The sequence below is a fragment of the Heterocephalus glaber genome, unplaced genomic scaffold (assembly GCF_053883595.1).
Source record: "Heterocephalus glaber isolate CG9 unplaced genomic scaffold, H.glaber_assembly_v1.0 deba00000621, whole genome shotgun sequence".
Lineage (NCBI taxonomy): Eukaryota > Metazoa > Chordata > Mammalia > Rodentia > Bathyergidae > Heterocephalus > Heterocephalus glaber.
The window spans coordinates 18,641,908-18,657,570 of NW_028258153.1; the positions used below are offsets into that span (position 1 = coordinate 18,641,908).

The 15,663-nt window shown below is 38.4% G+C and overlaps 1 protein-coding gene across 1 annotated transcript in view; it reads left to right on the plus strand.

Annotated features, from left to right (window-relative positions):
• Ndufs1 (NADH:ubiquinone oxidoreductase core subunit S1) overlaps positions 1 to 14,270 on the plus strand; it is a 31,957-nt gene extending 17,687 nt beyond the window's left edge. Inside the window, exons 11-19 of the mRNA XM_087206258.1 lie at positions 790 to 935; positions 1,361 to 1,489; positions 2,698 to 2,827; positions 4,240 to 4,400; positions 5,971 to 6,125; positions 9,158 to 9,333; positions 10,811 to 10,945; positions 11,033 to 11,105; positions 13,253 to 14,270. Coding sequence (XP_087062384.1) covers positions 790 to 935; positions 1,361 to 1,489; positions 2,698 to 2,827; positions 4,240 to 4,400; positions 5,971 to 6,125; positions 9,158 to 9,333; positions 10,811 to 10,945; positions 11,033 to 11,105; positions 13,253 to 13,344 — 1,197 coding nt within the window. The 3' untranslated portion in view covers positions 13,345 to 14,270. The remainder of the gene's footprint in view (positions 1 to 789; positions 936 to 1,360; positions 1,490 to 2,697; positions 2,828 to 4,239; positions 4,401 to 5,970; positions 6,126 to 9,157; positions 9,334 to 10,810; positions 10,946 to 11,032; positions 11,106 to 13,252) is intronic.
• The last annotated feature ends 1,393 nt before the right edge of the window (positions 14,271 to 15,663 follow it).

The window sequence follows — 15,663 nt, forward strand, 5'->3', positions numbered from 1 at the left end:
CTGTCCTTACCTTTCACAGTGTTGCAGAAAAGGAAGATGTGTACTTAGGCCATTATATGCTGGCTGCTACGAGTAGTACTATGATTGACAGGAGAGAGGGCACATAGGAAAGGCAGGCCTACCCAGGGCCAGTGTACCAAGATGCCTTCCTAGAGAAGGCTAAGAATGAATGAGAAGTGCAAGGGCTGGGATGTAGCTCCATAGTATCGAGTGTGCTCAGCTTTGCGTGAAACACAAGATTTCATTTACAGCACCAAAGTCAAGAGCAAAAGTGGAAAGAACAGTTTTCCGATCAAAGAACAACAGCATAGACAAAGAGGGAATGGCAGAGTCTTCAAAATAGGTTTCATTTAAAGTAATGGTAGCTCCAGAGTCTTCATTTTCCAGACCTCATTTTATAGCCCGTTTTTATCTTTTTTTTTTTTTTTTGGTACTGGGGATTGAACTCAGAACTTTGCACTGTGAGGCAAGCAGAGGCACCACTGAGCTAATCCCCTGCCCCCTTTTTATCTTTTGAGACATAGTCTCTCCAAGTTGCCCAGACTAGCCTTGAATTTGTGATTGTCTCATTCTCCTGAGGAGCTGGATGCATCATTGCACCTGGGTTGCAGGGATGCATCACTGCCCCTGGCTACTTCTCACTTTTAAATTAATTAATAATTAGTGTAAAGTTTTCTTGCTTTTTTTTTTGTACAGTACTTGAAAATGATTGTCGTTTTGTATTCTGAACAACTCATTATGGTCTTTGCTAACAGTAGGTTTCTTGGTGATGTTTTCATCCATTTCTAGCTGCAGAGTTTTCAAGGCAAGGATGTGGCAGCAATTGCAGGTGGCTTGGTGGATGCTGAAGCCCTGGTAGCTCTGAAAGATTTGCTGAATAGAGTGGACTCTGACACCTTGTGCACTGAAGAGGTCTTCCCTACCACGGGAGCTGGGTGAGAACCATGAACCTGTGCTCTGGGCGTACAGTTTTCCTTTTAGTTAACAGATTATGTGTAAAACAATCACATTTCTCATGTAAATAACTAATATAGATTCCCTAGCGTACCCATCAGTGTGTTTTCCATGTTGATCAAAATCAAACCAAGAGGGCCGGAGATTTAGCTCAGTGGTTCTGTCGCCTGCCTCGCAACCGCAAGGACCCGAGTTCGATCCCCGGTACCAAAAAAAAAAAAAAAATCAAACAAAGAGCAGAGTGATGGAATCCAGTTACTAATAAGTATTGAAACTTTGTTTAATTTAGAAATACTTCTTCAAAATGTTTCGTCCAAGAGCGCTATGGGTTTGAGGAGGAGGATATTCAATGGATTCTTAATTTGTATTAGCCTTAAAATAAATTTGCATTTTATTGTATTTCCAGAACAGATTTGCGTTCCAATTATCTTCTTAATACTACAATTGCTGGTGTGGAAGAGGCAGATGTTGTCCTCCTGGTTGGCACAAATCCACGTTTTGAGGCACCACTATTTAATGCTAGAATTCGAAAGAGGTTAGTAATATTTATTCAGAGCTTTAAAAATATATAATTTTTCTTTTTTCTGATTTATTTGTGAAAAAATAGAATTTTAGAAGATTCTTAAGTATTAGTTGTAATGAGATTTCAGAAGGTAATTGAAGTGCATTTCTAACAGGTCCATCCTTCCAGCCACCATGACTGATCTCTTTATTTTGTTCATTTGTAATTTGGAAATAATTCAAGGTGTTTAAAATGGTCTTTGCATAAGCACTTTTCAAACATTTTTTACCCAGATTAACTGAAGTTAACATTTTGTGGTATTTGTTGTATGATACCGTGTGTGTGTGTGTGTGTGTGTGTGTGTGTGTGTGTTGTATCTCTCATCTGGATCATACATATTATCCTGAATCATCTGGAAATAAGTGCAGGCATGGTACCTAAATATTTCAGTGTGGGGCCGGGGATTTAGCTCAGTGGTTCCACCACCTGCCCTGCAAGCACAAGGTCCTGAGTTCAATCCCCGGTACCAAAAAAAAAAAGAGGACAGGTGAATTATTTTGTAGAACACTTCCCCATCCTTATGGTTTCGTATCTTAGAGACTTATAAAATGACAGTCACATAATTTATTGTCTAAGCTGGGGAAATGTTGAGAGTGAAAGAGGGAGTCGCTAGTTATTTCAGTGTAACAGGTAAAACCTAGCTCTGTTTCAGAGAAACCATTGCACTTATAATTGTTTTCAAAGAAGGTAGATTCATAGTTCCTGGTCATAAAGAATAAATATGAATGGTATAGTTTATTTTCATAAACAATGTTTAAATGCCCTTAATGAATAATTCAGAAATAATTGACCTGCCATATAAATACTACAAAATAGAAACTTTAGATAAGTATTCTAAAATCAAAGTCTTTGTTTGCAAGTGACTTACAGTTAGCATTCCTGTGCCGGGGATTTAGCTCAGTGGTTCTGCCGCCTGCCTTGCAAGCGCAAGGACCCGAGTTCGATCCCCGGTACCAAAAAAAAAAAAAAACCCAAAGCATTCCTACAAAGAAAATTAATGCATTGAATTGCCTTAACATGTATTTTTGCAACACTGTTTTGAAAGGTATACAGTAAATTCTATTTGTTAAGGTTTAATGTTCTTTTAGCAATTTATAATTATAAATAAAGGTAGGACTTCGCATTGAGAAGGCCAAGGCTGTACTTAATTTAGTTGGCTCTAAAAAGTGTTTTTATTTCAGTTGGCTTCATAATGACTTACAAGTGGCCCTGATAGGCAGTCCAGTGGACCTCACTTACAGATACGACCACCTGGGCGAGTCCCCCAAAGTTCTGCAAGACATTGCTTCGGGAAGCCATCCTTTCAGCCAGGTGCTCTCAACTTAGATGTATCTGCTGTTGTTGATCTTTAATAACTAGTTAAAAAATATATTGTCTTTGTATAACAGTGTGTGATTATTAAAATTTTTATTTATTTATTTATTTGTTTTCTTGGTACTGGGGAATCAAACTCAGGACCTTGTGCTTGCAAGGCAGGTGTGACTCCACTGAGCTAAATCCCTGGCCCTTATTTTTATTTATTTATTTATTTATTTTGATTTTTTTTTTTTTTTTTTTTTGAGACAAGGTCTCACTATGTAGTTCAGGCTGGCCTTAAACTCACTGTGTAGCTCAGGCTGGCCTCTAACTTGCAGTGATCCTCCTGCCTCAGCCTCCTGAGTGCTGGGATTACAGGTATGTGCCACCATGCCTGGCTGTTAAAAATTTTAGAAATGCAGAAAACATGGAAGGTGGTGCAGCATGGGGCTGAAGCTGTAGCTCAGTGGTAGAGCACTTGCCTAACATGTGCAAGGCAAAAAGCATGACCTGCAATCCTACCACCCCAAAACAGATCCTGATGAAACATCATAATTACCTGTAAAAAGAGCAAGGTGTATGGCTATGTAAAAAAAAAACTGAGATCATAGTATACATGCTTGTCTCAGTTTCTTTTGTCATTGCTAACACAAAATACCCAGCACCCAAAGTTAAAGGATGAAAGAAGAGGAAAGGTTTATTTCGGCTCACAGTTTGTAGATTTCAGTCCATGATTGGCTGGCTGCAAGGCAGGGTGGCGTAGCAGAGGGGGATCGCAAAGGAGAAACAGTCCAGGGCAGGACAGGCAGAAGGCAGCAAGGCACTGAAGAAGCAAAGCAACTTCTTTCTGTTCCTTTATATTCCATCCAGGCTACTTGGTTTTGGGTGTTACCACTCAGACCCAGGATGGGGCACCCTTAATCCCAGCACCACACACCCTAATCCGACCACCTTTGAAACTCCCACCCATGACCACATGAGGCTTTTGGGGGACATATAAATACAAACTATAACATTTCTGGGTTTTTGTTTGTTTGTTTTTATCTTTTTTTTGAGACAAGGACTTACTATGTAGTTGACGCTGGCCTTGAACTCACTATGTAGCCCAGGCTGGCCTCAAACTCAGGAACTCACAATGATTTTCCTGTCTCAGCCTCCTGAGTGTGCTGGGATTACAGGTGTGTGCAACCAAGCATTACTTTTATTTTGTTGTATTTGATACTCAACCATTTCACAGTAGCAGCAGTAAAATACTTTAGATTAATCCAACTGGTTGTGTTTATGTCCATGTTTCAGCGCGCAAATCAGACACTTCATGTTAGAGCTCAAATTTAAGACAGCGGATTGTAGATGCAAATATGAGTGGGTGTTTAGAATCCTTATAATGTTTTTAAATCAAAGTTTTTTCTCCCTGTTGTTTAAAATAGGTCTTAAAGGCAGCTAAAAAACCAATGGTGGTTTTAGGCAGTTCTGCTCTCCAAAGAAGTGATGGGGCAGCAATTCTCACTGCTGTTTCTAGCATCGCGCAGAATATCCGGGTGACTAGTGGTGTGCCTAGTGATTGGAAAGTTATGAATATCCTGCACAGGTTTGTGGAGTAAAATTCAAGTAGTTTTTTGTATATGTGTTCCTAATACACTGTCGCATTTATGTATACAAATGAAATTTAAAACATTGTCCTCATTGCAGATGTGAAATACAAACCGTATTCTCTGTGTAAGAGGAACCCAAGAAAATAAATAATATTTAAAATATGTGAAATAGGGGTGGTGATGTAGTTCAGTGGTGCCGCACCTGCCTCAAAAGTGCAAGGTTGTGAGTTTGATCCCCAGTACCGAAAAAAAAGATCTAAAATATCTGAAATAGTGTTGAGAAAAAAATTAATTTATAAGAACTATCATATGTGTTATATCTTGGTTCAAAAATTGAAATAAGCTGGATGTGGTGGCATATGTCTATAATCTCGTATTTGGTGGAGGCTGAAGGATCACAAGTTCAAGGCCAGGCTGAGCAATTTAGTGAGACTGTCTTTTAAAAAGGGGTGGGGAGGTGCTGGAGATGTAATCCAGCACTTCCTGGGTTCAGTCCCCAGTTAAAACAAGAGAAAGCAACAAAGGCTCTGGCTTTGGTTAAATGATTTAAAAACGTAGGTTGAAGCCAGATAGTCAGCTGTTCACTGAAACTTCTATAAACTGAGCTGAAATAAACCTTTCCACCTTTACTTATATAGTTTTTAGGTTTTGGATTTTTTTGGTGTTTGAGACAAGGTCTTGCTGTGTAGTTCAGCCTGGCCCTGAACTCTATATAGCCCAAGGTGGCTTCGAACTCACAGCCATCCTCCTGCCTCAGCCTCCTAAGTGCTGGGATCACAGGCATGCACCACTATGCCTGGCTCAAACCTTTCCCTCTTTGAAAAAAAAAGGTAATGGGAGAATTCTGTTGAAGGTTTTTAGGGTTTTATCCTCCTATCAGTAATGCAAGTTTAGAGAAGTTAGAGAAGTGTGCAGAAATAGAAGTGACCCTTATTAAACCATTTACAGATAGTTACTATTGCTTTTCAGTGCCTTCTATTTTTTTTTTTTGCTTTTTCCTCAGAAAATGATTTTTAGTTAAATAGTTGGAACCATACTGATTACAGTTTTAAATCCTGATTTTTATTGGTTCTCACTGCTAAATAAGAACTTTCTCCTATGATAGGAAATTCTTAATAGCTGAGCACAGTCGAACACACATGTAATCCCAGCACTGGAAAGGCTGAAATAAGATTGTGACTTCAAGGCCAGCCTGAACTACCTAGTGATACTATGTCTCTAAAAGCAAACAAAAAGCCAAAAAAATCCCTTTATAAATACTTTAATAGTTATTTAATATCATAAGTATACTATAAATTATTTAGCTATTTCTTTCTTGTACGTGTACAAGATGTACACTGACAGCAGTTTTTAACTACTTGTAAATAATGTAGTGAGAGGCTGGGAGGGCAGCCCGGTAGTAGAGTGTCTCATGAAGAGACCCCAGGGCAGATGTCCTAAGCATCTTATATTTAAGTGGGTAAAAAAAGGTCTTTCATAGTGTTGAATGTAAAAGAAGTTAGGTATCAGTCATTGTTTATATTGAAAACACTGCAAGTATGCCAAAATCCCATGATTATTTTCTAGGGTTGCAAGCCAGGTAGCTGCTTTGGACCTTGGCTATAAGCCTGGGGTGGAAGCAGTTCGGAAGAACCCCCCCAGAGTGCTGTTCCTCCTAGGAGCAGATGGTGGTTGTATCACGCGACATGATTTGCCAAAGGATTGTTTTATTATTTATCAAGGTAAGTAGCACCTGTGATACCAGGACATTGTGTTGAGTAAAAACTATTTGGCAATGCATTTGGTGGCCTGAATATTTTCCATTTAAGAATTTTTTCTCTCCCCGACCCTATTTTTTTTTAAACCAAATCATAACGGTATTATAACATAGTTGATGTTTCTGTTAAGAATAATTGAGATGGGCCGAGGATTTAGCTCAGTGGTTCTACCACCTGCCTCGCAAGCGCAAGGACCCAAGTTCGATCCCCGGTACCAAAAAAAAAAAAGAATAATTGAGATGATCAGTTGTTTTATTTTTTTTTTTCAGTACTAGGGATTGAACCTAGGGCCTTTGTTCTGAGCTGCATCCCCAGTCCTTTTCTATTTTTTATTTTGAGACACAGTCTTAATAAATTGTTAATTTGCCTAGGATCAGCTTGAATTTGCACTCATCTTCCCCAAGCCTCCTAGAGTGGTGGGATTACAACCATGTACCACCATTCCCAGCTATCAGGTGTTATTTACTAAGAATTAGAAGCAATCTAAATGCCCAGTAACAGGAACAGTCAAAGTATGCTTACTCGTATAGTAGATTACAATTAGAATTAAAAGTCAACTTTTTAGCAGGGCATGGTAGTGCATGTCTGTAATCCCAGCACTCAGGAGGCTGAGGCTGAAGGATTGCTGCAAGTTCAAGGCCAGCCTGGGCTACATACTGAACTCAAGCATAGCCTAAACTACAGAGCAAGACCCTGTCTCAAAAAAAAAAAATCAACTTTTCAAAGAATATTTAGCATTATAAATATATAATCAAGGCAAGAACCTTTATAAAAACTGTAAAGAATTAACCAGGCACCTGTCCTCTAAGAAATTTAATGAATTATATTTAGTTTTGGGTTTTTTTGGTACCGGAAATCAAACTCAGGGACTTGTGCTTGCCATGCAGATGGTGCACTGCTGAGCTATATTCCCATGAATTATATTTAATGTAGCATTATAGCTTTGTATTTGATTCATTCTCTTAAACTCTCGTTGTACATGTAGTCAAGTTTTCCTACAATAAATGGAAATTAGTGTATCCCTGAATACTTCCATTTTAATTTTATATAATAGATTTTTATTGCCACAAAGAACATTATATAGTATTTTGTATTTTTGATATAGTTAAACCAAAATACATAAACTAAAATCCTATTCCTACTTCTTTCCAGAGGTAGTTGTCAATGTACCATACATTTTCCTATATGTTTATGTACACAAAATCAAACTATATATTGTACACCTTTCTTTTTATTTTAACATAGGCACTATTTTCTTTAAGAAGTAATTTGTGTTAAATTATTATAGAACAGCAGTCTTCAAGATCCAGCCTGTAGAATACAGACTGTGTGAAATCATATAGGACTGTATCCGAGTTCTCCAGACGAACAGAGCCATTAAAATATTTATAATTGTAGGGCCGGGGATTTAGCTCAGTGGTTCCACTGCCTGCCTCGCAAGCACAAGGTCCCAAGTTCGATACCCGGTACCAAAAAAAAAAAGAATATTTATAATTGTAATAGATGATTGAATGGATTAGCTTGCACAGTCAGAGGCTGAATAGTCTTACAAAGGTGGTCTGCAGGCTGGAGATCCAGGGAAACTATAGCTGCTCAGTCCAAGAAGAGAGGTCTCAGGCAGAGGCCAAAGACTCAAAAGCCCCCTGAAGAGCTACTTGTCCAGGTCCCCATTTAAAGGCTGAAGAACCTGGAGTCTGATGTCCACAGAGACAATACCAGAAAAACACACTTTCTCAAGAAGGATCTGGCAAGCTCAAGATAGCTTCCCCCTTTCTTGGACTTTTTCATTCCATCCTGGCCCCCAGCTTTTTGGATGGTGCTGCCACATTCAGGACTGGTCTTTCTCTGTTTGCTGTCCCACAGGCTAATCTTCTTTGGAAACCCCCTGATAGACACCCAGAAGTGTGCTTTGCCAATTCTCTGGGCATCCCTAAATTCAGTCAGTCTGACCACCAGAATTAACCATCACTAGAGCATATGATCAATTTCTTTACAAATGTATTTAAAGGATGAGAAACACAAAGGTAGAGGTGAGGAGCTAAGAATTAGAGTCATGCTTCTCAAATTTTAGGTGTACATTATAGTCACACCATGGGTTGCTTGTGGAGTCCTATTCCTGGACTTTCTGAATCAGTTGGTCTTAATACCAGAGAATGTGCATTTCTAGTAATTTTCCAGTGTACACCTTTCTTTTGTCTTTTGAGTGACTTTTTTCTTGTACTGGTTTTTTGTTGTTGTTTTTTGGGGGTTTTTTTGGTACTGGGGATCAAACTCAAGACCTTGAACTTGCAAGGCAGGCACAGTGCCACTGAGCTAAATCCCCAGCCCTACCAGTTTTTGTTAATGGGTGGGTAATAGTCTTTCAGAATACTATTTTCTGTAATTTTCTATTCATGCCTTTTTCAATATTATTACTATCATATTCCTCCTCTACAGTTTGCATGCTTCCACCTTTTCAGTCTGCTTTGCCAAATTTCAATAGTATATCTGAGTGTCTCCACTTTGTAACCATGAATGTACTTGGTTATACATCATACCTGTGTGTGATACTCGTAGTTTTGTTTTTCTAAAAAATAATCTAGGAAGATGCATACCAAATACTTTTTAACAGTAATTTTGGGGGTAAAGGATATTAAAGTGGGAATGAGATGGGTTTAGTTTTTATTTCTTTTTTTGTTTTTTGTTTTTTGCTACTGGGGATCGAACTCAGGACTTTGCGCTTGTGAGGCAGGCAGTGGAACCACTGAGTTAAATCCCCAGCCCTAGTTTTTATTTCTTTATTATTTTATTGTTTTAATTTTAAAAACACTTTTCTAATTTTTTACATAAGAACTAAGGGCTAAAGGTGTAACTCAGTTCCTTAACATCCTCTAATATCCCCAGAACTGCAAAAAATAAAAATAAAAACAGGAATTAAAAAGAATCTAAACTGTTGTCATTTATACTAGTGCGTCCGTTTTCCTAAAAGGTGGTGGCCATTTTCCTTCTTCCCACAGGGCATCATGGTGACGTGGGAGCTCTCATAGCTGATGTTATTCTCCCAGGAGCTGCTTACACAGAGAAGTCGGGTACTTACGTCAATACGGAGGGCAGAGCTCAGCAAACCAAAGTTGCAGTGACACCTCCCGGCTTGGCAAGAGAAGACTGGAAAATTATACGAGCCCTCTCTGAGGTATTCTTTTTGAAGCATTTCTTCATGATGCTGTTAAAGGGATATTGGACATGTTAATTTTTACAATGATTTGCAAAATCAAGGAAAATGTCAGTCCGAAGAAGAGTGAAGATGTGAATAATGTCTATAGGAAAAATGTGTTCAGAAAATGAAAAGGCTTTTGTTTGTGTGTGTACGTGTGTGCGTGCATGTTTGTGTGCATGTGTATATCTGTGTTCATTCCTGGGGATTGAACCCAATGCCTCAGGTGTGCTAGGCAAGTACTCTACCACAGAGCTATATTCCCAACCTTTATTTATTTATTTATTTCTTCTTTCTTTCTTTCTTTCTTTCTTTCTTTCTCGCCCCCCTTTCTTTCTTTCCTTTCCTTTCCTTTTTTCTTTTTTTTTTTCATACCAGGGATTGAACTCAGGACCTTGTGGTTGCAAGGCAGGTGCAGAGCCACTGAGCTAAATCCCCAGCCCCAATTTTGTTTTTTATTTTGAGATAAGGTCTCACTGAGTTGCCCAGGTTGGCCTCAAACTTACGATCCTGCTTTAGCCTCTTGAGTAGATAGGATTGTAGAGATGTGCCATTATGTCTGCCTAGAAAATGAGGATTTGAAATTGGTATTTTTATTTTTATCTTTTGCCTAAAAAACACTTCTCACTTCTTTTAGTCCTTTTTGCCATAAAATAAGCATCATGCCAGCTGTGGTGGCACACACCATAATCCCAGCACTCAAGAGGCAGGAGGATTGCCTTGAGTTTGAGGCCAACCTGAACTATATGAGTTCAAGGCCAGCCTGAACTACATAGCAAGACTCTGTTTCATAAAGCCAAAAATAAATAAACAATAATAAAATAAATATTGTGATATTTAAAATAACAATACATTGTTTTCTGTTTTTCCCATTCCCCCCTCCTTTTTTGGGGGGTACTGGGGATCGAATTCAGGACTTGCACTTGTGAAGCAGGCAGTGGAACCACTGAGCTAAATCCCTGGGTCCCCACCCTCCATTTTTCCCTTCTATTTTCAGGTTTTTTTGTTTTGTTTTGTTTTTTTGGTATTGAACTTGGGTCCTTGGCTTGCAAGGCAAGCAGCAGAACCACTGAGCTAAATCCCCACCCCTCAGTTTTTTTTTTTATTGTCCCTTCCTTCCTTCCTCTCCTGCCTCCCTTGTTCCCCTTCCCATTTGAACATTTTCTTCCCATTTCAGTTTTCTGTAAATGTTACAGATGATTAATATCAAGTTAGCAGAACTATTTGGATTTACCATAGTAGGGTCTCTTTAATCATTTATTTTATAATAGGTCTTATGCGGGGGGGTGCTTGATTGAACCTAGTGCCTTGAACCTAACCATACACCTTACCCAGCTCTGAGATCCTATTGCCTCAGCCTCCTAGAGTGATGGGATTACAGTGCTGGGACCATACCTAGCTTCTGACATTTTAAATAGTAAAGCTTTGTCATTTTTTGGCATCCAATCTACTGTAGATTGCAGGTATTACTGTCCCATATGATACTCTGGATCAAGTAAGGAACAGATTGGAAGAAGTCTCCCCTAATCTTGTTCGATATGATGATGTTGAAGGAGCGAATTACTTTCAGCAAGCAAGCGAGCTTTCCAAGGTAAGAGCTTGCCCATGTGCAGTGTAGTTAATAGTGTAATCGTGTTAGTTTCAATGCTGTTACTGGTTTCTTACTCCTTTTTTGCAGTTAGTGAACCAGCAGCTTCTTGCTGACCCACTTGTTCCACCTCAGCTGACCATAAAGGACTTCTATATGACAGGTACGTACCATCGGCACAGCTGTCAGTGTGAAAAGTGCGAAGGATGCAAATGTACACCTAGCAGGGTAATTATGATTATTTGTGATCGGTAATGTTTGCCATTTTCAATTCTTTTTTTTGGGGCCGGGGATTTAGCTCAGTGGTTTCATTGCCTGCTCCGCAAGCGCAAGGACCCAAGTTCGATCCCCGGTACCAAAAAAAAAAACCAAAACAATTCCTTTTTTAGTTTTTGGTGCTGGGAATCAAACTCAGGACCTTGCACTTGTGAGGCAGGCACGGTACCACTGAGCTAAATGCCCGGCCCTGCCATTTTTAATTCTCGAAGCTTTTCCAAACATTGAACTAATGTAATCCTACTTTTTATTGTACTGTAATCTGTTTTGTTTCTGAAAATCAAGCAAAGTTTCAAAATCCAAAGCAAGTTAAGAGATTTTAAATATGAAACTTTGCTATTATAAAGAAAATCACTGCAGTGCAGTTTAGGGATGATTTTTCAAAGTGATAAATAGCTGCAAAGGTTTTTCTGAGAATGTAGGTGGAAATATCAAAACATTTAAATGTGAAATATGATAAACACTGCTTCTAATGTAAATTGTTAGCAGTGTTTCTAAGGAATGCATACCAAATGAAACTTTCTGCATGTCTGACAACAGTTGATAAAACATCCAAGTTTTATGAGGCAGTTGATGTATGGTTTTGTTTTGAGACAGGATTTTACTAAGTTGACAGGCTAGCCTCAGTCTTGTACTGTTTCTGCATAAGTCTCCTGGGTAGCTGAAATTATAGACATGACCCATTCCACCCCGCTTAATTTGCAATCTAAAAATACATAGGAGTATTTTTTATTTTATTTGTGATGCTGGTAATCAAAACCAGGTCCTTGAATATGCTAAGCAAATGCTTTTCCACTGAGCTGTATTCCCAGCTCCAGGAGTCTGTTTTAGAATTATTGTGTGCAGTTTGTACCTGAGGTTATTCAATAGGTTTTTTTAGTGTGGTTATAAAAGTATGTTCATTATTGAGTAAATACCTAAATCAAAAATCACTATCATGCAGCTCTCACAAAGTAACTATAATTACTTTTAACATTTTGGTCAGTCATCCTCCAGAGATATATATACATATTTTATTTAAACAGAAAACAAGATGGGCCGGGGGTTTAGCTCAGTGGTCTGCCACCTGCCTTGAAAGCACAATGTCCCGAGTTTGATCCCTGGTACCAAAAAAAAGAAAGAAAGAAAACAGAAAACAAGATTATTCTCTTATTATGGTGAAGTAGTTTTATTAAAATATAACACACATATCATAAAATTTACTCAAGTTTGAAATTCAATGGACTTTAACTACTCTGTAACCTTTTTTTGTTTCAATAATGGCATTGGGAGCCAGGCGTGGCGGTACATGCCTGTAATCCCAGCACTTGGGATGCTACGAGAGGAGGATTGTGAGTTTGAGGCCAGCCTGGGCCATGTAGTGAGATCCTGTTTCAAAGAAAGAAAGGAAGGAATGAAGGAGGGAGGTGATATTAGGCACATTTTTTCTCACATTTGAAGACTTATAATTTTTTAATGGTTGCATACTGGTGAATTATCTATTGTATTATTCCTAGGTGTAGTTATTAAAAGCATTTAGTCAGTAAAGGGTTTAGGCTTAGAATTTGTTACCTTGGGCCAGGGATTTAGCTCAGTGGTGCGACTGCCTGCCTCTCAAGCGCAAGGTCCTGAGTTCGATCCCCAGTACCAAAAAAAAAAAAAGGATTTGTTACCTATAGTTACATATGACTGTGTAGAGCTTTCTAGTCTTCCCATTATCGTTCCTGAATGAATATATGCAGTATTGAAGTTCTACTATGTAGCTGGCCATGGTGGCACACACCTATAATCCCAGCACTTGGGAGATCAAGGCAGGAGAATTGGAAGTTCAAGGCTGGCCTGGGCCACGTAATGAGACCCCTGTCTCCAAAAAAGAAAACAGAGGTTTTACTGTGTCCTTTTTAAGAAGTTATATATATATATTTTTTGGTACCAGGGATCACAGTTGGGACCTTGTGTTTTCGAGGCAGGCACCAGAACCACTGAGCTAAATCCCCAGCCCTAAGAAGTTATATTTATATTTAACAAAATGCACATTTTCTTAATATCTTTCAGATTCCATCAGCAGAGCTTCACAGACAATGGCTAAGTGTGTCAAAGCTGTCACAGAGGGTGCCCAGGCAGTAGAAGAGCCATCCATATGCTGAGACAGCTATCAATCCAGTTGTGCTGCAAATCTGCAAATACCAAATGGACATGTACATTGAAGAAACTCCGTAGAGGTTTAACTCTCAAAAAAAATCTAGGGCCTGGGATTTAGCTCAGTGGTTCTGCCGCCTGCCTTGCAAGTGTAAGGATCAGAGATCGATCCCCAGTACCAAAAAAAAAAAATCTGAAGATAATAATATTTAAGGTTATACCATGCTTATTTGAAAGTGGTATTAGAAGTATCAAAGAGATTGGCAATTTCAGGTTTATATATTATGTGTGTTAACTATACATTTGCTCTTTCATGTAAAAGCATTGGTAATCTTTGCGACAAATATAAGGAGAATCATTAAAATGTGTTTTTCTTTTCATAGATCATTTAGATTTATAAGATGAATGAAATGAAAAAAGCTTCTATTAAGTGCCCCATTTTTCTAGTGCTGAAAAAAAAGATTTAAATATTAGGTCATTTGGTAAATAGAAAAAATATATAAATGTATAATCAGATAGGTATCTTGAAAAACTTTACCTGTCATAATAATACCTGATAATTATTCAGCTTTTTCTGTGTGCTAACACTCTGGTTTTACACACATCTTCTTTTGTTTTTGCTGCAGCCTAATGAGAGAGTATTGTCTCATTTACAGATGAAGAAAGGATATTAAGGAACTTTCCAAAAGCCATACAACAAGCCCCAAACATAAGCTTAGTTCTCTTTTACTCCAGGGTCACGTCTGACTGCTGTACATAATTCCTTCCCACTAATACATATTTCTGCAGGTTGTTACTTCTGAGAATTAGTATGGAGGAATTTAATGGATAATACATTTTTCTATTTTCTCTTGAATCTGTCTCTATAATGTCATGGTGATTTGGTTGATATTTTTCTTTGTTTAATAGATTACACACATGCACACCCTTGAAATGAGGGAGGTTTCAAGTGTTATGATTTGTATCCTCATTATTATCTTTTTGTGTATGTGTGTGTGGTGCTAGGGATAACATCCAGAGCCTTGTATGTGCTAGGCAAGTGCTTGATCACTGAGCTGTGCCCCCAGACCTCATTAATGTTCGCTGTATTTAATAACACCATTTGTAGTGATAAGCCAACTAAATTATTCCAATAATCAAAGAGAAATTACCAGCTTTAAAAAAAAAAAAGAAAGAAATTACCAGCTTTTGTAATTTTCATTTGTGAAAACTAGAAAGACAAATATTTTAGCTAATGTGGAAGATAATCCAAAGGTAGATTTTCTTTTTTATTGTTTAATTGTTTGCAGTATTGGGAAATTAATCCTTACATGTGCTAGGCAAGTGCTCCACCACTGAGCTACATTTTTCAGCCCTTTTTATTTTTGTTTTATTTTTTATTTCAAGAGTCTCACTAAGTTGCCTAGGCTGGTCTTTAACTTGAGATCCTCTTACTTTAACCTCTCAAGTAGCTAGTATTACATGTATATATACCACCACACCTGGAAAGGTTTTTTTTTAATCAATGTTGAAAATCCTTTTGTAATCTTTTTTCCTTTTTGTTTTCAAAAAAAACTTAGCCCAACTATAGGATGTCATTTTCCTTACATAACAAAGGATAAAGCATTTAGAATAGTCAATATCTTTATCTTTAAAAATTGTATAAGGCCAGGCATGATAGTGCATGTAATCCCAGCACTTGGGAGGCTAAGGCAGGAGGATCCTGGAGAGTTCAAGGTCAGCCTGGGCTACAGAGTGAGTTCCAGACCAGCCTTAACTGCATAGTGAGACCTTGTCTCAAAAAAAAGAAAAGAAAAAAAACCTCATTCTATATAGGGCTGGGGATGTAGCTCAGTGGTAGAGCATGTGCCTAGCACGTGTGAGGCCCTAGCTTCAATCATCAACACCAAAAAAAGAAAAAATTATGCAGAACTTATCACTTTAACAGCTTTTTGAGTTTAGTGACACATCATAAAGTTGTATATTTGCTTAGGGCTGGGGTATAGATCAGTGGTGAAGCATTTTCTTAGTATATGTGAGACCCTGGGTGGGTTCAGCTCCCAGTACTAAAACCCAAACCAAAACAAAACTTGTCACCTAATCACCTTTTGGGTTTTTTGTTTGTTTTTTTCCTTAGTTGTTTTTTTGTTTGTGATAGGGTCTTGGGATGTAGTTCAGTCTGGCATTAAACTCATTGTATGGCCCAAGCTGGCCACAAACTCACAGTGATCTTCCCGCCTCAGCCTCCCAAGTGCTGAGATAACAGGCATGGGACACAATGCCCGGTCTCTAATTACAGTGGACCCTCAAATTACAACTAGCCTCACATACAGACAACTTGGGTTAAG